At 40.2% G+C, this 23,771-nt stretch overlaps 1 protein-coding gene across 2 annotated transcripts in view; it reads left to right on the top strand.

Moving 5' to 3' along the window:
- The first annotated feature begins 183 nt into the window (after positions 1 to 183).
- MSRB3 (methionine sulfoxide reductase B3) overlaps positions 184 to 23,771 on the top strand; it is a 64,838-nt gene continuing 41,250 nt past the window's right edge. Inside the window, exons 1-4 of one of the 2 annotated variants that reach the window (XM_008936520.1) lie at positions 232 to 307; positions 4,415 to 4,486; positions 13,879 to 13,987; positions 15,787 to 15,864. In XM_008936520.1, coding sequence (XP_008934768.1) covers positions 232 to 307; positions 4,415 to 4,486; positions 13,879 to 13,987; positions 15,787 to 15,864 — 335 coding nt within the window. Of the gene's footprint in view, positions 308 to 4,414; positions 4,487 to 13,878; positions 13,988 to 15,786; positions 15,865 to 23,771 lie in introns of both variants that reach the window. The other variant, XM_008936521.1, reaches the window with a different exon arrangement.

The raw sequence follows: 23,771 nt of genomic DNA, 5'->3' as shown, positions 1-23,771 counted from the left end.
GGGGGGGGGGGGGATTATCATAAATGGGCTAAACATATTAAGAAATTGGGTTTAGAATTGTGCTCCCATGTGGCAGTCTCATAAAATTGTGTTTTTTTCTGTGACTGTATCTTAACATTTTTGATGTTTTAATTTGTTCTCATCTTTTTTTTTTTTTCTTTTTTTTTTTTCCCTACTCAGCTCTTGCCCCTGTTCTTTGCCTCTGGTTTTGTTGGTGAGGATATCACAGTGATGTCTGCATTCAACCTGCTGCATTTGGTGACAAAGAGCCAGCCAGTGGCCCTGCGAGCCTGTGGGCTTCCCTCAGGTTGAATGGGTGCTGCTTGTTGTGTCATGCGTAATGAAGGCCCTTTTAGAAATGGGTGTCTCTGCTGCAGGAAACGATGTGCTATGGATTGCTCTGGTTTGTTTAAATGTTCCTTTGAACCAGAAGTAGTTTGTCTTCTTTTTTTTTTTTTTTTTTAAAGTTACTGGCTTGAGTGAGTGTTTTCATATCCGAGATTTTAGGATGCTTGGAAATGCTGTCTGACTTCCTCATCCAATATACTTTCTCTTAAATTTAATATAACTTTCCTCATTCTTGGCAAAAAACAGTGGAATTAAACTGAAAATCATTTATTAAATGCCCTTTAGATTTTTTTAAAAATATGCATAAAAGAATTCAGTGTATTGACTGCTATTAAATCATAGGACTTTAAAATATTTTCCAAAATCATTAGCAGTATACTATAGTTGCACTCTGTGTGTCCCTTTTTACACGTTATTATAAATCAAATACATTACACTGAAAATTATGTACAAAAAGTGTGCACACAATTTAAAATTTAATTATTTAATTCCTCTGACAGCATATTCTTTACTTACATGACACTTTTCTAAATAAATAAACGGAAACATGCAACTGAGTGCCCAGATGCAGCTGCATTTTTCATGTAAGGTTCAGGTCCAGCTATTAGGTCTGTGAAGGGTCACATTAGATCCCATCTCCATGAACTGGTTATAGCATGAAAATCCTGAACCTGAGTATTATTGTGTTTTGCTTAAACAGCAACAGTATCTGTATCTGTAATGTCTGCATAATAATGTCAGTGTATGAGGTTATGGGGGAGAAAATAAAAGCTGTACTGAGCTAATTTTGAACGTTACCAGGAATTTTCTGGACACCCAAATACGAAAGGTACAATCCTGGCTGGTCAGTATTCGAAGCAATAGAATTGCTTCAAAATTTCTTCAGAAAAGAACTGGTTTGATTGGGTGTTTGTACTACACTGTCAACTGATTCATAAGGGTGCAAAATGTTACGAGCACTTTTCCCCAGAGCGGGACTTAACAAGCATATGGAGATGATGTCTTTAAAGATTTTTTCAGTGATAAGACATCAGTTTTCAAGCTGATGGATTTTTCTAAAGCTGATTACACTTCATTTGAACTAAATCTGAGTCCAATTTTTGCAGCATTTTTGTTCTGTTTCCCCCCACATGTGCACAAAACTCCCATTAACCTAGATAGGAGCTGCAAACATATTGAGGAAGAGAGAGAATAGCCCACATTGTGTCAGCCTGACCTTGGTTTCCTGTTATATTTGCTGCTGAGCCAGATTTAAAATCCTAAAAATACAGGGTAAGCAAATTTCCTTAGCCCCTCATTATCCACTTTTTGATGTGCACTCATGTTGCTGGTGTCCACCTTGAAATGAGGGCATTTGATCTTCTGGCCGTTTTGTTCCTGCTCTGAAAAGGAGCCTTCAGAGTTGGTCAGGTAGGATACACAGCCCGAGGGAGGTTTTCCTGGTGTGTACCTGTTTGCAAAGCATGGCATCAGATATTTTGTCAAACGTTTCGGAATAAAAACGTTGTAGCACTACTGTTCAGTCCTGTCCTTTTGATCCTTAACTGTGCGAACATTAGTAGATTGAATTGCATTGACTGGTGACTTTATAGATGCATAGAGATACTTATGTATAATAAACCCAAATTCATCTGCTAACAGTGGGATAGTACACAATCACATATCTCACATATTTTAAGAGTAATCTCAATTCCCCAGATGTTTATAAATTAGTGTAGGCTTGCTCTGCCTTTGGTTTGTTTGGTTTTTGTTTTTGTTTTTTTTTTTTGTGTGTGTGGTATACTGAGGGGCTTGCAAGTAAATGGTATAGCACTTATTGAATTGAACATGGGAACAAGATCTAGAGCCAGCATCTGTGTAAATGCCGCAGTGCACTTTTCAATCTACAGAAAACACCCCAAATTCTCATGATTTTTTATAATGTAACACTTTGAGTTAGTACTTTTCCCACCACCCAGTTATGTGAGAATTGCAGCCCTGGAACTATACCACCATGCTATGTGCCCACTGAGTCTGGAATTTTGTAGAGTTTTGTCTTTCTCTTATTCAGTGGCGAATTCCATATGGAAGGAGACCTTCTAACCTTCTGGATCCCCTTGCCTGCTTGGCGTAAAGGAGCAAAGTGTTGGCAGAGCTGTAAATTGGTCTTTCAAACAAAGTTTTAAACTCTATGCAGTTAAATATTTTCAGGATAAGGACCTGAATGAAAGTATTATTTCAATTTCTATGCTTGGAATGGTACCTTTGTCCCTCCTGTAAGTAACAAAATAATGCAACGCAATATTTATATTTTCTATTAAGTTACACTTGTGTATCAGAAATAAGTGATTTTTTCCCCCAAAAAAATTGAATGAAGTAATGTTAGGAAGTATCTTACAAGAGGGATGACCTTCTGTCTCTTTCAAACACTGTTTTTGAAACGTGTGAGTTACCCTGGATCAGTTGTGCTAGTGAAGTGGTTTTACTTCCTCTTTTCCTACTTGCATAATAGCACCTGGAGTGTGGATCTGTTCTTTCAAGTTGTATTTTAAATTTATTTTTTTGTCTGAAGTTAGGAGTAAATGTTTCAATGCGTGCAAACCTAATGCACGGTTTGCCTGTAACTTTTTCTGGCTGAAGTGGTAAAGTCAGAGTACGAGCAAGACTGCTCCCAGTAGATGGCACTAAGCCTATGCTGTTTTGCACACCTAGAACTGTATGAGAAGCTTCACATCCAGGAGTCATTCATACATAAAGTACACCCTGAGACCTTAATGAACATTTACAGGTATTTCAAGAAAAGCTTGAGCACTGGGAAAAACCACATCAGTCTGTGCTCATACTGACACTGCCTTCATATCAGTTCAGGGTTTCTTCGTTGCCAGTAACCATTACAGCTCCGCTGTGTCTCTTGTGTGATGTAGAAGTGTCGCTCCTTGAGCCCCTTGAGCCCCCTTTATTAGAGTTGAATGCTCTACATTTCTTTGGAAATGTTGAGTGGACTTAACACCTGCCAGGTTTAGTTCACAGAAATCAAATCTTAAAAAAAAAAAAAAAAGCCAAAAAAAACCCCAAACTCAAACCAGAACAACCCCCCCCCCCAACCTTTAATGTAAAAACTACTTCAGCTGCTTTAGTCCGTACCAACAAGTAACTGATACAAGTAATGATCACACAGATTCCATGTACATATGTTTTCTGTAGCAGACCACCAAACTATAAAGTAAAAAGACAGTTTATTTTGCTTTGCTGTGTCTTTTAATTATTATCAGCTCTCATTTCTTAAAAAAATCCTTTAACACTTTGAATGTTGTGCTGCTTACATCACATTTTTTTGCATGAGATAATTTGGCTTTTCCTCTCCTGTAGATGAAACAAAATTGTTATGCTTGTAAAATAAATTAAGTAATGATGAAGAAATCACAGAGATAGACTTAGGTGGTTGGTTTGTTTTTTTTTTTTTTTTTCTGTATGCAATAATAAAGTCCTAGATAATAAAGTCCTAGATAATATTAAATTGTTGTGAAGTGTTTAATTACTAAAATAGCTACTTTGTAGGTAATCATACTTTTCTAGGATTAGATTAAGCTACACTACATCTGTATGAAGACGGTTCTGGGCATATGGTGTAAGTCTTTGTTAAGTAAATATCTACAGTATATTTTAACTTGTTTTATAAATCTTTGTTAATTCCAAGTGTAGGTGTATTGTCTTTTGATAAAATTGAAATGGTTAGTGAAAAGAAAATTTCTGGGTCTCAAAGTTGGAGTTTTAGTAGTATTCTGTTAACATAAAGGATTACTTTTTCGGAGCAGATCTTGCAAACAGTTACATACATGAGTTATTTGTATGCACTTGTCCCTCTGAACTCTCAAACTGCTCATGTCAGTGGAATTATCTGTGTGTGTAGTGTTTGCCAGACCTGGCTTTAACAATGAAAAGTCTAGGAAAGACCTTAGCCTTGTGTGTTCAAAGTACAGTAGTTGCTATCAAACTTTGTGTGACAAATATGTCTAAACGTTTCATATTGTATGTTTCTATGTTCAGAGATAGAATTTCCATAATGTATGTTATGATTTTCCCATAGCTTTCCGTAACGTGTCTCACCAACGATGTACTGTTACAGATGTCTGTTCACATGGGCTGAAAGAAAATAAAAGTAAGACCGCTATGTTGTATAGCAAAAAAACACGGGTACGGCTGTGGTTAAATGCCTGTCAATGTTTTCATTATAAATCCCTTCTTTTCTGGGGTTTATCTCCTGAATGTAAAAGTTTGCTCTGGTTTTAAATATATCATACAAGGTCTGAGATGCATGTATTTGTTCCTGAGAAACTGGTTGGGGGCAAAAATTGAAACTAATTTCTGTGAAGCTAAATTAAATATTAAAAAAGGCAAATACCAATTTTGAAAAAACCCAGATTTTAAAACTTAAAAATACAGTCTTACAAGTTACCAAGTTTGCTGCCTCCTAGCAGTTATGAGGAGTTCAATAAATGCTTGAAAAGAGTCTTGAAGAGAAGCGCTGTGTGAGCGCGTGAAGCCGCTCATGTGCTGCTGTATGGGTGTCTGTGTGTACGTCTGCCTCCCAGTCGGGTGACAGCAGAGCGCTGTATTGTCCGAACAGAGCACAACAGCATCCTGGGTTTGGAATGGCTTGAAAACAGGGTTTTAAAATTACCTTTGCATATAGCTGTCTTAATGGCAGTGTGTTTGATGTTATTCCGTATTTTCAGATGTTTCTTTCATACAATAGGATTCAGTCAAGAATGTCTTATTTAATACAATGTAGAATGAAATTTATTTGTAGATATCTGATTGGGAATAATACTCTTATGGTGCCTGACGCTTGCAAAACTTGGAATTGTAAAGAAGACCAGAAAACCTTTGTTAATGTAACCTTTTTGTTTGTACCCTGTTTTTCCCCCCCCCACTTTAAGTACTCGTTCTGGTGGAGTCTTTCACTCTCCCTCATCTGCTTGATAGCCAGAAGGTGCCCATCCCTGCCTCATCTGGTTGGAGGCTCCCCAGTGGCTTCTGGCACTGGGATGATGAGATGTTTCTTGTGCTCCCAGACCATACACAGAGCCAGTTCCTTAAAGTGTTCCCTGATGGATCTCTTAAGGTCATTTACATTCCCTTCCTGCTCCCATAAAGGACCCACCACAAACCATTTCTACCCTTCTGGCAGGAATGTTTTTATTCTGGGAGCTCATAAATTTCCTGCGTTCCATTCCTTTGCCCTCTGCAGCTCAGTCTTACTGCATTTTCTGCTTAGTTGGATATGGAAAAGGTGAAGTTTCAGCACTAACGGTGTTTCTATGTTTTAAAGTTTCCCATGAAGAGCTACTTTTTAAGTTATTGGACTGCCTGTTTATAACAGGAGGTCTGAGAAGTCCTTTAAAGACTTCCTTCACTTTTTTTCCCTTCAATTAAAGGCAACCCCTGACTTTGTCCTTTCTCTGAGGAGCACACGATGAAGGCTGCAGAGAAGAATGTGATGTAAGGAGAGATGACAGCATGAAAAAGAAAGGAAATTTTGTAAATCACTATGCTGAGGGAGGGCAAGCAAGCAAAAGTGAAAGATGGGGATTTCAGTTGTACTGACCCTAAAGTCAGTAAGAGTATGTTGGGAAGTGATGGAGGAGCTGATCCAAGGGGTAGTTTAGGGGATGTGTGAGCTTGGAATTTGATGGTACATTGAATGGGTCTAGAGTGTGGACTGGGAGTCGGGCACCAGAGACAAGAATGTGACCATAGCTTACCTGTTAGGTTGCTCAAGCACAGATCATGATTTGAGAGGAAACAAATAGAGAGGAATTGTGTCCCAGAGATGGCGAAGAAGCAAAAAATGTTTGTTCTAGGCTACAAGTAAAACATGTTTCATCTTGTGACTTCCTTCAGAATAAGCTGTGTTAGGAGGGGGTGCTAGGCTGGGGTACAAAGGTGCCTTGTGCTCCAGCTCAGGGAGAGGTTCTTGTGGGACAGTAGCTGCTGGCAACCCAGGTCTGGCACAGGCAGCTTTGTGCACCTCAGATAAAGAACACCCTGCTCAATGTTCTGGCCCAGGACAAGGAATCCCAAAGAGAGCAGAGCAAGGAGGGGCTTGACTGGGTCCTCTTAAAGCCCTTTTATAGGGCTTGACCCCATCTTCCTGACCCATAAAGCATGGCTGAATTTTACAGAAGTATAGGGTGGGAAAGAAGTTGGCAGTTAACCTGTTTGGATCTTTCTCTACCTTTAGTCCTGAAGCAGCTTGAGAGGGGAGGGGGTTAGAGGGTTTTCTGCGGTGGCCGTAGCAGAGCAACAGCTGGAGCACAACGTGTTCCAGCTGTTCCTGTCCTCATGCTGCGTACGTGCCTCAGTGCCTTGGAGATGTGGGATGAAAGGCCACAGAGCAGGTTGTGCCTGCTTGCATCCTTGCTGAAAGGGTTTCTGCACAGCTGGAGACAGAGTTTTGCAGGAGGTTAGATCTGGACTCCTGTGGGGAATTGGAGAAGAAAGACCTCCTCCCACCCTGCTCCTTTCCTCCACCCGCATTCCAAGTATAGATTGCAGCACCTTGATTCTTGAAACGCAGTGCTCATTTCACAGGCCACACATCACTGTTGTGGAGGAAGCTGCCAGAGGATTTAGGGACAGCCTGAACGCCACAATAAGCTGCACACCGCTGCGGTAACTGCTGCCAAACGCGGGCTTCTTAATTGTTTCTGCTGCAGGGTTAAACCTTTATTAAAGCCGTATGAGTAAACTTATTTTGATGGCTTACTGAAATATTTTAAATGCAAAAGGTAGCATAAAGCCCTCTTAGTAAATTCAACTTAATTATGCTGTTAAGAAAATGCCTTCCCATATGTTCTGCACCCCTTCATTGAGTCTGACAGAAATCTACTGACCAGATACAGAGTGCTCAGTGTCTCTGCCTTTCTTGTTTTTAATTTAAACAAATACAGTGCCTGTGAAAGGTGTTAGGATCGTATCAGCAAAACAAAAGTCTCTTTATCTGTTAAGGGAGAGAGGAAGAGAAATCCATCACTATATATAAATGCTCCCCCCTTTACTGTGGTACCAATAGATCTTGATCTTGTCTTGCCTGGTTTGCATCCAAGAGTGAGGCAAGTAGGTCAGCTGCCCCGTGCGCTCTGTCTTTGGCCATCTCAGCAGAAAGGGTAACACAAGTGGCAGTTACAACTTAATGAGCTTTTGCTCCACTTAACGGAAGGTGCTTCTATTCAGCAACCTCTGCTGAGCAGCCACATGCTGCCTTCACCTCCACCAGCCAGCACAGGATGATGGTGAATTCCTCAATGGTTGTAATTTGGAAAGGTTGTGAGACCAAGTTTGTGGCTGGTAGTGATATTTGTTTCATTATTGTGAGCTCCTTTTCTTTCCCACTTCCCCACGATGCAAAACAGTCTTTTGTTAAATGTTTTTTCCAGTCGTGGGGAGGGAAAAAGCAGCTTCTGATTTGCAGGGCATGTCTCTTTGTCTTGCGTGGCTACCTTGGCCACGTAACCTGTCACAAAGATGCTCGCAGACCTACAGAAAGAAGAATGCCCTTTCCGTTCATTCCCACAGATGCTGCCTGTACTGGAACCATTGGGGTTCCAGTACCACTTTATTTGGAAAGAGAATGAGTGCACAGAGGAGAAGCGTTAGTTGAGAGTTTAGAGATTTTTTTTTTTTAGTGCTTGAGAAATCTGCTGTCTTACATGGAAGATCTTTGATGGTGACTCAAAATATATACATTTCTATAAAACATGAGCCATGCTGATGACCAGGTGGAAAAAATAAATGTGACGGCTCTGTTAGTGGATTGCATGGGAAGCTTGCAAATTTGCAGAGAATGGTCTTGCCCTTCCCTTGTGGCCATGTGACCCTGCTGGGTGTTAAGTAAATATTTTTTTGGAAAGACAGTTAATTTTGGGGTCATGTTCTTTTAAGATAGAACCTGGCATTTGCCAAAATTGTAACTGTTGTCCTGGTACCCAGCTTTTGGATTTTCAACGCACAGTATAGGGGAAATGGTCTTTGCCCCATTACTCCTAATGCTTGCATGAAACTGCAAATAGTATTTCAACAGCGGGTGGGAGTTAGCTGCCTACAGCAAGGAAGCAACGGAGCCATCCATCAGAGAAGAAACACAGGTCTGTTTTTCAATGTGTAAAACATTTAGAGGATTTTTTTTAATGATGAAGTTTGGATTTTACTTAAACTTGACCTCACAACATTTCAGAGCTCTTTTGCAGCATCCTAGTCAGCAGCATGTTTAGGTGATTTTAAATGGCTTGCAATGGGATTGTAAAAAGATATGTCGTGTCAAAAACAGGTTTTGTAAAATGGTGTTTTCCACCTTACAAGCCAATGGATCTGTTTGCATCTATCTGTGTTTCCAAGAGCTGTTCTTTTTCAGACTAGATGATCAGTTTCTGGCTTGTTTATGGTGAGAGGACACTGCAGCATTCTCCCAGGGCTGCAGGCTAGAAGCTGCAGAGAACAAACTGAACAGAAGGAAAGAAAGAGCTGCGTGTTTGCCTTTTCCTAAGCAGAGAGAGAGGCAAAACTGTAAACAAGAAGCATAAACTGTGTAAATGAAATCTGAAATAAAAAAAAAAATGAGCGAATGCACTTTTAATAAAGCTGAGAGTTGGTGATACCACATATAACAATATTTAAAGAAATTTATGCAAGTATTTTTTAACCTTGCAGTTTTCCTTTTAATATTGGTTTGATATAATTTACTATCAATGACTAAGGTACGACCCACTTGTCAGGGGACAGGCTTTGGGAAGCAGAGAGATATATACTTAGAGCCAGAACCTGTCATTTAATGTACATTTGTAGATCCTTATGTAGTTGTTGGAGCTATGGATATTCCCAAGCATCTTCCCCCACAGGTCACATTGCAGGTTTGGGGCTGGGGTGGTATATGAATAACAAAATGTGCTGGAAGGCACTTAAAAAACTGCTTGGGTATATTAAAAGAAGTAGTACTAAAAACTAGAAGCCCAATTTATTATATGGCTGTGCTCTGCTGGAACATTTGATCTTGCTGTATTTAACTCAGGAAGTCTTAATGGTGTGTGCTCAGTGCATGACTGTAATGTCCATTAGTGCTAGTGGAACGTAGGTATACATAGAAGGGGGAAAATGGCTGTTGTCTCTTCCATGCAGTGGAGCAACAAAATCTAAGCGAAAATCATTAGAATGGGTCAAAAGACTATTTGAAGAAGGAAAGCCATCAGGCAAAATGCCACCATATTTCAGAGCATGTCAGATGCTAATCACCACCCTCTGGCTTGCTGGAGCAGGTGAAGGGCTGAGTGGTGAGGAGTAATGGTCTGCTAACTTCTGTCTGTCTGTCTGGACGTATCTCGCTGCTCGTTTTCTTGTGATGGCTTGTATGGAAGGAAATGGCAGATGCCTGGGCTATGAACCACAGATTTGAAAAGGTCAATTGAAATTGGAATTTATATGTGACGTGAGATGCTTAATGTCTTCATTATCAGGTCAACACCCAGAAAATACTTCCTGTTCGCTTCATTTGTACAGAGGACGACTGCAGAGCTGCACTCTGAAATGCCCATAGTCTGCAGGTGGAGAGTAAATGGCAGCGTGCATTGCCTTGGTTTTCAGAAAGGTCATTCCTAAGCACAGGAATTCCGTGATGGCCCCAGAAGGGTTTCTGTTGGTGTTTATTTCACTCTCTTCAGCCCTTTTTTTTTTTTTTGTGTAGGCATTAAGATTTGTGAGCCTGGCCTTCTCTTCTCAAAGCCTTCTATCCTGCTTCGGGATCTTAACAGCTTTCAGGGCTGCAGTAACTGTTGGCAAAAAGCTAAAGGCTGGTGCCTTTTTGAGGTTCGATTGCCTACACACTGCCCTTCTAGTGAGTGCCAACCCCAGCAAAGGTACCAAGGAGTGCCGATTAGAGAGATTTAATCTGTTCCCTGATCCTGCAGAGGAATGCAAAGGGAATGTTGTCTGCCCCTGCAGGCGAGCGTTCACCTCTCCTAACAGCAGGGTCTAACTGCACTTGGGAACATAGCTGTCCCGGGCTCTTCTAAAAGTCATTGCTGAGAGCATCACCTCCAAAGAACAAGCGAGATCCAATCCAGAGTCCTAATGTAGATCCAATGAATTCAGACTCTGTTGCTCTCAGTGTATTTAACTTAGTCTCACCTTTAATGCAGTCACACTAATGGCACACCATTTGTAAAACTGCTGACCTTTTTTCTCTTCTGTCTTGAGCTGCATAATAAATACAAACTGTGAGCTTGCCTTAATGGCTGAGTTGCTGAAGAAGTTTCTTGCCTTTATGGGAGCCCTTTCTACAAGCCATGCCTGGTCCCTTCTGAAGGAGAACCACCAGGAAGGTGGTCAGCCTGCACCTTCATTCTCTGCTTTAATAACCAGTTTGAGAACAGCTGCATTACTGGTGGCAGTTTCTCTTATATTTGGCATATGTTTGTGTAGCTTTATGTTATCTCCTCCCAAGATACAGACAGTTGGCTTGAATGCAGCAGGTATCTCATATATGCTGTAAATGAACAGCTGAAAAAATGGAAGCAGCCACTCCAGTGCTGCAAGTTGAGCACTTTGTTCCTCTTGCATGTATTTTTTTTCCTGACCAAAGGACTGCATTCGTAGAATCTCAATCCAGTTGTTAGGATTCGTTGCATTTTTTCTGAGGCATGTAGGCTAGCCCTGTTTCAAATAAGGCATTCTTGCATTCTCTGCAGTCAGGAGTGGGTCTTGCTTTACCTCCTTTGCTTTTTTGGCAATGTGGAAATAGTGCGATCAAATTTACTGAGCTATTTTTTTTGCTGCTAGCAGTTAAATAATAAGTGTGATTAATTGAATAGGGCTGTTCTTGAATGCTGAGGGCTGGACCAGGAAATTTCCTTTATGACTAGTAGGGCAACTTTAGATTTTTGCTGATGTATGCTCCATTAAATCACAAACCTGGACAGTCCTTTGTTGGGGTGGATTGCAGTTTACCCTAGTGCAGTTTGGCAAAATTCCCCTGTAGACATAAATACTTGTCTGTATTGTAAAACACACAGTTAATTATTAAAAACAATGGGGAAAATGCATTTTATAACATGCATTCTCCTGATCTGTGTTGCAGATCAAGTGACAAACAGAAATTTTCTTGTGGATATAGTGATACCATTGATGGAGGAACACTAGATTTCTAAAATAAGTGAAAAATGACTCAAGGAGGATGAAGGGGGAATACTGACCATTCTTTAAAACATTCAGAATTGTCTCTGACTTTTACCAAAGTGAAGATACACTTAGTTTGCATTTTTGCAACATCCAAAGAGCAAATAGAATTAAAAAAATACGTAGTAGATGTTTTTGAAAGTGAAGAGGTGATGGTTTGTATGATTCTTGGCTGCTCTCTGAGGTACTTTTTAATACTGAAATCACAGATGAAAGACCATCTCTCAAACAGTTTCTTTCTGAGCTGCGTAATGCAACATAACAATGGCTATTTATATAATGCATCTGCTTCCTTTCCCTGTTAGCTGTACTTTGAAAGACTTATTAGTCCTAGGGCCCTGCAAGTTCGGAGAATAAAAACCTCCAACGTTTGACATCTTTAAATAAGCAACCAAATGTTACAAAGAACAAACCTCACTTACAGTTAGGAAACAATATTTACATTTAAGGTTGAAAAGCCAGGATGTAGGAAAATTTTGCTAATTTGGAAGGTGACCTTTAAGTGCACCAAAACCAAATAATTTGTAAGCTATGGCACAGGGCACATTCCTGCAAAATTTGTGTGAATACTGCTTTAGTGGTTCTTGAAAGACAAACAAAGAGACCTGGAATGAAATCTTTATCCCTCTTCCAAATAAGATTGAAGCTAACAAAGGCATACAGCAGTGCTCTTTCAAAGCTTGCCATTAAAAGGAAGGCTCTGCAGCACAGCTAATGAGATGGCTCAGAGTGGAAAACAATCTGTTTTTAAGAATGTTTAGATCAAAAGTAATTTCTAATCTATGAAATAAAGTCGCTTTTCAATACCTTTCTTTCACTAGTAAAGCTTTTTATGTTTGCACTATTTACTTCAATCAGATGTTTTCAATTTTACTTTTTTTTTTCCTGAAAATACTTCCTAGGGTTAGTCAGTAGTGACCAACAGCATTATTCTTTTTCTCTCTCCCCTATTCATCCACCCCCACACATTAAAAAAATGAGAAAAGAAGAGGGGGAGGAAAAAAGAAACATCTTTTCTTAAATGATTTGCAAGCATCTGTGCTTTAAGCTACTTTTTATGAACACTCCTTAGTAATGACTCAAGGTAAAAAAGCAGAAAAGCATCCAATGTTAGGAAATTGCAATCCAATACCATGTAATTTAAACCTGCCATTGCCTCTCCTGTACTAAATGACATACAGATGGGTAGCTCTGTTCCCTCTACTTTGGGAACACAATTGGTCTTTTTATGAGTGTATATACATTACTAGCAAAAAATATTTTTGTTCGGACTGTTTATTTCTAATTGTACCATATTTTAATTACTGTCATAATTAGAGTGCTTTTTCCCTGCCATACTTTGTCAGGTAATTTCTGCAAGCGGTTATCAAAGTTATTTGAATATTGGGCAGTTTATGTTACTGCTTTGGGAGTTTTCATTCTCAGAAGTAACTTTATTGTTGTTTCTCCTTTCCCAATGTTATGTGAATTTTTTCACTATGTGATGTTTTTTTACAGTAATCCTTAGGTACTCCTTGGATTTTCTGTGTGAACTAAGCAAAGTGTAAGACAAGATTTTCAAAGGCGGGTAATTTCAACAGCAACCCTAATTTTTACAAAAAATTTATTGTTGAACAACCTTGTACTGCTTTGTGCGTAAAGTACTTGCTCCTCAGGGCTCCTCTTCTAGTGCTTCAGTGGTGAAAAAATACAATTGTTAATATTATAAAGTAAAATGACAAAGATTCAACTAGAAGTTAAATCAACCTTATTGGAATTCTAAAGATTTAGAATTGTTTTTCTGCTACTCTAAAGGGTATGTTGTGGCTGGACATCATATGCCCATTACCATAAGTCTCCAATATAGATGTCTTGTAAAGACCATTTCAGCTGTAGCTGGGCTTTTTTTTTTTTTTTTTTGGTTTGGTTTGGTTTGGTTTGGTTTGGGTTTTTGTTTTGTTTTGTTTTTTGTTTGGTTTGGTTTGGTTTGGTTTTTTGTTTTGTTTGTTTGTTTGTTTGTTTTGGTTTTTAACAGTGGGAAAAATGCTACTTTCTTGTGAACAATAGCACGTGCAACAGTTTAGTGTATAACACGCGGAAGGGCTTTGGCTGTAGCACATTGTCACTGCTCCAGTGGAATCACCTGGCTCGCAAGCAAAATTCTTTTTTAAACTTGGATTTGAAGAAATAATCAGCTGCAGTTCAGCTGAGCCATTCTTCGTGCATTAGGGACCGGTCTGGTCATTGACAAGTGAATGCAGAAGCTATGCTGTGGCGGTCTGCCAAAGCAATTATTCAGGATTTAAGCTAAAAAGGCTCCTTCTCCCCTATCCTCTCCCTTTACAGGGTCATGTAGGGATAAAAAGGACTGTAAGGTGGTCTTTTCCCAGGAGGAGCTGAGGAAGCGGCTGACACCCTTGCAGTACCATGTCACTCAGGAGAAGGGGACTGAAAGGTAAGGCAGGATGAAGAAAACGCAGTCCTCAAAACACAAACATCTTTCTTTTCTACCCCGCCTCTCACTGATGCTTCCTCACCTTCCCCACCAAGTTTATTGGTTTGTTTTGGGTTTGGGGTTTTTTTTTGTATATTCCCCCCCTTCCCCCCCAGGATTTCTACACTTGTTTACTAAGCCCTACAAATTAACACCACTGCAAAGACAAGCATCTGCAGCACGGGGGCTGAAGCCAGGGGTCTTATGTGACTTTTTCGTTTAATGAACACTGCATGTCTTATAAAGTCACCGGGCTCATGTTTAGAGTCTGTTTTTAGTTTACTACAAAATGTGTGGAAGTAATAGCAGTTTAGGTACACTTTTTTTGGAAGACATCGCAGTAAGCAGAACCACGAGGGAAATGGCCCCATGCCAGGAGGCTGGAGTTTTGAAGGTGGCCATTGTAAGTATAGACGTTTTGGCTGCAGAAAGAAGGTAGCATAATTTAGTTCTTTTCCACCCCACTCCAATTTCTTTTTGAAGCACATGTGGAGAAGGTATTTATTGGCTCATTTGTGGTTGGAATGTCAAAAATTTTCAATAACTGCCCTCACATGGCTTTAGTTGCTGGAAGCCAGCCCTGAGTCCTGGAGGTAAAAAAAAAAAAAAAAAAAAGGACTTGCAAGACTGTTTTTAGTGAATAAAGTCTCTCTCTCAGCTGATTCCAGCATGAAGGTAACTTGCCAAGGCCTAGCCATTTTTGGTTTTCTAATTTATACCATTGAGCTTGGCATAAGGCCCTGGCTTTACCTCTGCTCCAAACCTACTAATGATGTAACTGCTTCTTTCCATTCGTGACCCGAAAGGGCTCCCCACCGCACGTGGGGTCCCAGTTTATCGGCAGCCCTCTCCCTGACGGGGCGTCCCGGAGGCTGAAGCTGCGGGGGGACAGCCATGCTTCCTGCCCCCCAGCCCCCCTGTCGTCCTCCCGCAGCCCTGGATGGGCAGGGGCGCGTTGGCCTCTGCCTTCACCCAGCCCTCCTCGCTCTTGTGTACGGGACCAACAACATGATTTAGTGCACACAAACAATCGGAGATTAGGTCATTCTTAAAAATCCTGTTTATAAAAAAAAAAATTGGACCTCATAAAAAGGGTGAAAGGATAATAAAAACAAGCTGCTGAGCACATAGGCTTTTTGTTGGGCTCACGCAGCTGATTCGTATTAGATGAATGACCTCCTAGCCTTTTAGATTGTTAACTTAGAAAAATATTCCCTTAAAGCTGTAATATTGCTTTTCAACTAAAAATATAAGGCGCACACAGCTTGAAATCATGGACCAATTATTTCATTTTCAGCTACAATGCCTCCGTCACCCTGGCAGCCCATGGCGGCCTGAGCCGCGCCCGGGTGCTTCCCGCCTCGGCCTCAGCACCCAAGCTCACCACCCACACTGTCCTAAAAACAGAAGTGGGTCGCCTTGAGCCATGGAGCAAACATTCTCTGTTTACAAAAACTTACATTTCACTTGCCAATTGGGGGAGGATTCCCGATTTTCCCGTTTTGTTGTTATTGTTCTGTCCTTTGAACTGTGGGACAATTCACTTCTTGCATGATGTATAACACCTGAGGCAGACTAATGAGGACATTCCCCTTTTCCTGTGCCTGCTTTATTTGCTGCCTTTAATAAAAAACAACCGCCAACTCTTAAATCATGGGGTTTTTCTGTAACATTTTTCTAAAGTCTTAGCTAATTTAATAATTAAAACCCCTCAAAATTCTGTTATTTCTTTTTAAAATGTAGTGTTGTTGTTTTCCCAGTGCCTTTGAGGGGGAGTACACACATCATAAAGCTCAAGGAATATACAAATGTGTTGTTTGTGGGACTCCTTTATTCAAGTGAGTATTCTAAATACAATTTTGAGATTTCTATCTCTTAGTTTATGTGCTGTGTTCCTGTGTGATCTTGTGTATATTCCAGTACTTAGATATGGTATAAGCTAATTTAAGTCATTCAGAAAGGTAAAGGATACAAAAGAAGCAATGTAAATAATAACGTCCTAGTAGAATTAGTCTTAAAATAAAAAAAAATTTCGTAAATAAATAAGATAGTAAGACAACGTTCAAGTAAAATAGGTAACTTGACAGGAAAAAGAATAGTAATTCGTGTTTTGTTTTGTTTTGTTTTTTTCATATGCAGCCATTCCTTTCACTGTGCTGATACTGAGTTTTAGCTGTCAGCATTACTCACAGGTAGCTTTAAGACTGGATCCTGAGTGGGAATGCTGCATCCATGCTACAGCATTGTATCTGGCAATGGAGAAGAAAAATAGATGCTTTTTTAGAGTTCAGGCAGTTAAGAAAACAAAACCCAGGAAAATTGCTTTGCTTACTGAATTTTCATCCATCCCAATTAGCACACACAGAGAAATGCTTTAGGAACTGAAGCAAGGATTAAGAAAGAAATCATTAACTTCCATGTCTTGCATAAAATATACTCTTTAGAAGTACTGTTGGAATTGCAGCCCTAAATGTCATGCTAGGAGCAGTGCTGATTGAATTATCTCGATCACTGCATTGCTCTGCACGGATTCAATTGTTGTTCATGTGTCTTTTCTTATTTCTGGCCGCTTGTGTTCATTCTGATGAAGAATTTCAATTTTTTGCTTGTTTTTTTTCCCTCGTTCATACTGATTCAGTCCCTCTCATTTGAAGAGGTACCTTTACAGTAGCATTAAGCGGAATGGTCAGGGTAGCACTAATAATGGAGAAAATCAGGTCAGTAATAGGTTGCAAAGGAAAATAAAATTGATGTAGCTTCAGAATCACCATATGTGGCAGTGATAGTTGTTCTCAAGAGACTGTCTGTAAAGATGAAAGAAGCACTTCATCTCTGTTATTTTTTATTCTTCTGTTAGGAGGATTACCTGCAAAAAACTTAGTAATAACATGAATCTTTTGAGTTGGAAAACTGATTGTTGTGAACTCGGCCAAGACGATATTCTTATGTGAGGTGTTATTGCAGTGCTTGGCTTGGGGGCATGAAATGGGGATCTAAAGTCTCCGTAACCTGGTTTTCTACTTTGCCATTTAGACATTCCCCTGCTTATTATAGGTAAATCTTTATGGGGAAAATCCTAATTCTGTTGAAGTAAATTCAGATTTGGCAAACAAATACACTGGAGCCAGGATTTCACCTTCTAACTTCAAGACTGGCTTCCTTTCTATCGTCTGCTGGAGAAAAAGTAGGGGGTTTTGTGGGGTGAGATTGGACAGCAGTAGTTCACCTAAATGAATGTGAACTAGTTTCCAGTTGCTTTCACAATCCATTAATATGGGAAAAAAATGCAACATGAGACTTACCTGTGATTATCTCAAGTGTGTAGTACGCTTTGGCATAGTCTTGACTTTTTTGAGTTAATGAGTTGGATTTCTCTATGTGAAATGAGATATATGGAAATGTCCCTGTTTTCAGATTCTCTTTAAGACTTCCCATGGATTTTATGGAAGGAGAGAGAGGGAAAGACGGAAGTGAGTTTTCATTTCAAATAAATCCAAGACCAGTGGGCACCTGAGAAAAACACCTTACTCATTGTGTCCACTGGCTGAACTGGCCTCTGTCCATTGCCCCGAAAGGCTTTGTGTTGCTTTGTGAGCTCTCACCACCTCTGATCTACATCAGATTCTACCAGTTGTTCTGAAGTGGTTGGCAAGGGTGGAAACAAATGGAGGGGCGGATAGGGGTCCATCTTCTTTTGTTTACTGACCCCAAAATACCAGTATGTAATGTCTTCCTCAAGTAGGGAAGATACATTCCTGTATCCTGGTGACTGCTTCAGCCCAGACAGCTAAAAAAGTGGGAAGGAAACACAGGTAGAAAATGCAAAATGCATGCTATTTACTAAATTCTCCCCACAGCATGTAAATCACCAGAAGATATTCTTAAGAGTAAGGTGGTAGTACAATACAAAGAAAGTCTATTGCCCCATTTAAAATGCAAGTTGTTTGTATGGTGGTGTTTTTTGTTGTTTGTTTATTTTTTTTTACTTTGCAAACAGTCAACTGAAACCTGCATTTCCATTTGTTTCTCACTGGGTGTCCATTAATTTTTTTCTTTGTGGTCGTTGTAATCTGTAAATATATATATTTTGACTATGGACCTGTCAGTTTAACTGGGAAAGAGACTAGAGCTTCAGCAGTAATATTAACAAACTTCAACTTTTAACATTTCTGATTTACGTTGTTTCATTACCCATGTGACACATGAGGTCAGGGAACACATGAATTTTACACTCCAGATGAAAGACCTGGGTTTTGGTATGTCTTTAAAACAGAATTCTGTCTCTATCACAGGAAAGATAAAAGAAACAATTAGAATTTTAACATCTCTTCATCTACCTACTTGTACTAGTGTTATGAGAAACCTCCCAAGAACATGCTTTAATTTTTTCCACAATCAAAGCTGCCTCACACATAAAATCCCTAATCAAGCCATTGAATCTAATTATTCCATTTCTGAACTTTCACACCAGACAGTCTCCTACATCCTAGTACAGCTGCCTAAAGAAAGCCATAAATGAGAGAGACAATACACTAATCTCAAAGACCTTCTTTTCTGCAAGCCAGCCCTTCTGTGGTTTTGTGTTACACTTACTCCAATCTAGCTGCAGGCTTATGCTAAAAGAAGCAACCTTGCTCCCCTCACCTTTCTCTAGGGTGTTTTTTCATGGTTTCCCCTTCACTCGACCTCACCTGGTGTGGCTGGAGCATGTCTTGATGCAGCACGTTGGTCTAACAGAAAACTAATCAACCAAAAGGGAAAACCCTCATACTTATCAACACCTGCTCATGTTAATTTCTTGTGAGCCACATTTATCATGGCTGGACAACCTCTGCGGCAAGGTTGTGTGTTTCTGTGACAGTTCACAAGAGCCACATGCACCACTCAAATCCTCAGTGTCTTCTAAGGGTCAAGTGTATTTGCAAGATTGCACTTACTTCAATTTTTCAAGGCATTATTTTCTTGTACACAGCACAGAAATACAATTCTGTCCACAGCGATGGCAAGAGGAGGTAGAACAGGCCTGAGTGAAATCCCCAACTCATGCTTTTGCCATAGGAGAGGAGCTATTCCATATTTAACAAGCCACAGCTATGTCCTTTACCATCTGCAAGACTGTGAGAAAGATGTGGTATAGACGGGAACTGGGAAGCCTGGGAGAATGATTGCCTTTTAAAAAAAGAAATATTATTGTTGTGTCAGTTTCCATTTTTTTAGGGCCAAGCAATGAATTGCCAAGTCTTCATAAATCACCTGCTGCTGCCTTTATTGATTCCTGGATGGAATTCTTGGGAATGGTGTTGGCTCTTCTTAATGTGCACTAGGAGAAATAGCAACACCCTTATTCATGTCATGTTTTGTTTGATTTTTGTATCAGATCTTCTGGACATCTCTTAGACATCCAAAAGGAAACCATTAGAAAAGTGAAGTGTGACTGGGCAATATTGCAGTGCCTTTAGTATTGTATCACTCTTGTCTTCACAGCGCAAGGGAGGATTTCAATCACCAGGTTAGGTCTATACAAGGAATTTCCTTGCCCCAGGGCTGAGTGCTTGATTAATGGTCTTTAAGCTTTCTTAATCTTTATATCCTTTGAGCAGACCAAGTGACAAATCAGCACTGGCTGCCTTGCTGGGAGGGTATTATGAAGTAACTGCTGTAGTGTCTCTAATAAGATCTAACAGAACTACTTGAGTGACTTCATCCACCCTGACTAACTCTTAGTTTCCTTACAAAACTTTGTCAAAACCAGCAGATTCTGTTTAATGATGTTTGTTTGGAGTAAGTTTGCTCTAGCCAGTGTAGAAATCATAGAATTATTTAAGTTAGAAAAGAACTTCAAGATGATTGAGTCATACTGTTAACCCAGTACTGCCAAGTCCACCACTAAGTCATGTCTCTAGGTGACACATCTATACCTGGCTTACCTGTTCCAATGCTTGACAAGCCTTCCAGTGAAGAAATTTTTCCTGATGTCCAACCTAAACCTCCCCTGGTGCAACTTGAGGCCATTTCCTCTTGTCTTATCACTTGTTACCTGGGAAGAGAGACCAACACCCACCTCGCTACAACCTCCTTTCAGGCAGAGAGCAATAAGGTCTTCCACCAGCCTCCTTTTCTCCAGGCTAAACAACCCCAGTTCCCTCATCTGCTTCTTGTAAGACTTGTTCTCAGACCCTTCACCAGCTCTGTTACCCCTCTTTGTACAGGCTCCAGCACCTCAGTGTCTTTCTTATTGAGAGGGGCCCAAAACTGAACAGAATACTCGAGGTGTGGCCTCACCAGTGCTGAGTACAGAGGTATGATCACTTCCCTAGTCCTGCTGGCCACACTATTTCTGATATAAGCCAAGATGCTATTGGTCTTCTTGGCCACCTGGACACACTGCTGTCTCAGTTGGTCACCAGACAGCATTACCAAACAGTTCTCATCCAAACCCAGATTTTTACTGAGTCTTGCATAGCTCCAAGAAGCTTGAGGATCTTAAAACTTGCAAGAGTTCCTGATATTTTTTGTGACTGTTTTCTAGAAAGGGCTGATGTGAGTTAAAAATTAGTAGAGTTGTTATAATTGAGCATTAGTTTCTTCTTGCTTCATCATTTTTTTGGTTGAGACCAGCCATTGTTTTGAGTCTGCCGTGTCACTGCTGGATGACAAATTGCTACACACTCCTAATGAACTCACCAAAAATCAAGACAGCAGAGTGGTCGTCTTCCACAGAGCCGTCTTGAATCTGAAGGTTCGATCCACCTCTTGATGGTGACTGTCAATATGAATGTTATATTTGTTTTGAAAGTTGCTTTGTGAATACAGTCCATGGCATCTTCCACATCTGAACTTACCTGAATTGCTGGATCCACATCTAACCCTACCTGAATGCTAAAGATGTGCATCTGTCACTGGAGCTTGATCTGGTGATTAGTAATTTCTGTGCTGGTTTGGAACAGAACTTTGTCCTTGTGGTCCTCAAGAGCACCTTGAAGCAAGATCAGTACAATTCTGCCCTTGGGTGGAGCTGCTGTGCAGCTCTCAGGGAAAGGCTTCTTTCACTATTCTAATTGACCCAAGGATTTTTAATATCCTTTCACTGGCATCTTCTTGGCTGGTGCTGAATGTTTATTTCATTATCCTCATATAAACAATGAAGGCTAGAAGGATTTTTATGTTAAGGATTAGGAGAGCAAGAACAAATTTGGAAAAGAAAACCCACCTCATTTCATTTTTTTAGTGTGAATGCACATGCTACCTGGTCATGTTTTTTCAGTAGGTCGGCTCTATTGTAGTGAGCTGGTTGTTGCCAACAAATGTAATAAGGCATTGTGTGAATTGCTGCAGGCCAAGGTCACTGGCTACACAAGGAGCAGGTCAGATGAGACTGCCAGCTACAAGTCAATACAACGGCAAACCTGACATTTCCTTTTGTTTGTGTTGTCTAGGTAAACAGCATCTCCAGCAGTAAAAATAAGTACAGGAATATGAGGGATCCCACAGTTTGCCAGGTAGAGGACATTTCAAGAATTATCCTTTCCAAAAGGCAAACATCGATGTAGATTTCCTAAGAGAAATGCAGTAGAGTTAAAAAAAGAAGGAAAAGGGGATATGAAATGTAACATTTTAAGTATTTCAATTTCTCATTGAGACAAGCCTGTGAAATTGGTTTGGTTTTCTTATTGCTGAGCATGGCTGAATTGCAAATCCTTGTGGAAGGTACTTAGAAATAAGAGGAAATACATGCAAAGGTTTCCATAATCCTAGAAATGCGTATGGATAATCTCCAGTGATAGTGCAAAGAATTGCACTGATATTTTCGCCGTAAAATTTCAATGGATCCTTTGTAAACTTTCAAGACTGATAAATAATTTCTGCTGTTTGAAACTCACACTGCTTTGTATTGACTGTTCATCAGCCACCCTGCATGGAAGATCTGATTTTCACCTGGTGTTAATCTAACTTTTGCTTTGCTATGTGTATGTATGTACCTGAAGTAAAAATCAGTTAGGGTGGATTGTTATGGATTATGAGTGCAGAAGCTGTAGATTTCTGTATTTATTGGTTTATAACTCTCACATTAAAATAAACTCTGGACGGAACCCACCCAGAGACTACACATTGATAAACATGATGTTAAAATGCTCTTTTTGTATCTGGCTTGTCATCAATATGCAGAAGAGAAATTGTCACAGCAGCCATCAACAGTGAATCAGTCCTTATTTTTTTTTTTTTTTTGTAGTCTAGGAAAACAAGATTAAAAATACATCTTTAAGCAGGCTTCCTAAGGAATTAAGGCTTACAGCATTGTGCTGTCTGTCAATCCTTTCCTAATAATAAAACTGTATTATTTAATCTACTGGCCAATTTCAGCCAAATTTGGCAGGGGAGTAGCTATTAAACCTCAAAGATATTAAGTTCTTAAAACTTTCATGAAGCTGGGAGAGAGATCACATTCAAGCCCTCTCTGAGGAGGGACCTAAACAAGGGTTCAACTATATTATTAGATTATACCAGATAATATTATTGCAAATAATGTATATGTTATTGTATTATAACAGAGAATGCACATGAGAGTGGAAGAGAGAGAGGCATTATGAAAGTCCAGCTCTGGGAAGTACCTGCAAGTAGTTTTAGACACCACAGGCTCTATCCTCTGGCCACAGTGCAGCAGCAAGCCCAGCTTTGCTCCTCTGCTGCCTGAGGAACTCCTTGGTTCTCAGGGGCTTCTCAAATTCCCTCATGTTGCAGGTCTCATAAATTCCTAGATAGTTACATCAGGTATAACTTTTTACATTGGAATACTGCTGTGGTTTGCTTTCTGGAAGCTTGCCTTGTTATTTGGAGCTTGGGCTCGTGAATAAGATCAGTGACTGCTTCCAGGTAAGCGTTTGTGTTTTCAGAAGGGCTGTCTTCATACTTGTAAATAAAATGGACAAAAGCCTCTTCTCTGGCCCTAAAGGCAAGTGACAAAACATAGCTAGCTAGCCGAAATTTCTCTCCTCTGAAACTGGGTGGCCAACTTCATCCTGCTTGTGGGGAATGGTCCCTGGCCTGAGCCTCCCCTGAAGCTTGCCTAGGCCCTGTCTGGGAAAGCGCCAGCTCACATGAGCACAGTATGGGTGAACACAGCGTCCAGGGACATGTTTGCAACCAAACATTTCAGATGTGGCCTTCCTTAGCTTGCCAGCAGTGCTGTAGCCAAGAATGCTGACAGGCCAGCTTGGTATCATCTGTACTATTGGGAGCAAACAGAAAAGAGGGAGGAATGATTTTATTCTTCTCAGTCACCTGGGCCAGGATATCAGTTGGCTTGGATTGCATCAGGAGCCTGCTAGATCCTTGTCTCTTCAGCAAACTGCCCATGCTGATATGGAATAAAGTTCTTTGAAGATGAAGATGTACCAAAGCTGCACCTATCATCTTTACATTCAAAGTCCTTTACAAAGGGGAGTAGCGTTTTAAATGTCTGCGCCTACCAGCGGTTTGTTTAGCATCCTTGAAGCAAACCCTTGTAGAGGAGCAATCTGGTTTCAGCTGCTAATGCAAAGTTGTAGGAAAGCCAAGAGAAGTCAATGACTCCTTCAGTGTTAAAACTAAAGGCTCAGAACTGCAGAGGTTTTGTCGGGTGCTTTCTGAGAGACATGTGGGGCTTTCAAAAGCTGTTCCCAATGTTGGTCTTCAACAAAACCTGAAAAACCCTATTAAAGACTTCATCAGGAAGGGTGAAAGAAAAAGGCAGCTGTACCACAAGAGT

Source organism: Merops nubicus, unplaced genomic scaffold (assembly GCF_000691845.1).
Source record: "Merops nubicus isolate BGI_N331 unplaced genomic scaffold, ASM69184v1 scaffold9163, whole genome shotgun sequence".
Taxonomy (NCBI): Eukaryota; Metazoa; Chordata; class Aves; order Coraciiformes; family Meropidae; genus Merops; species Merops nubicus.
Note: the sequence above shows the minus strand (reverse complement) of the source record. Positions and strands in the feature narration are given on the sequence as shown.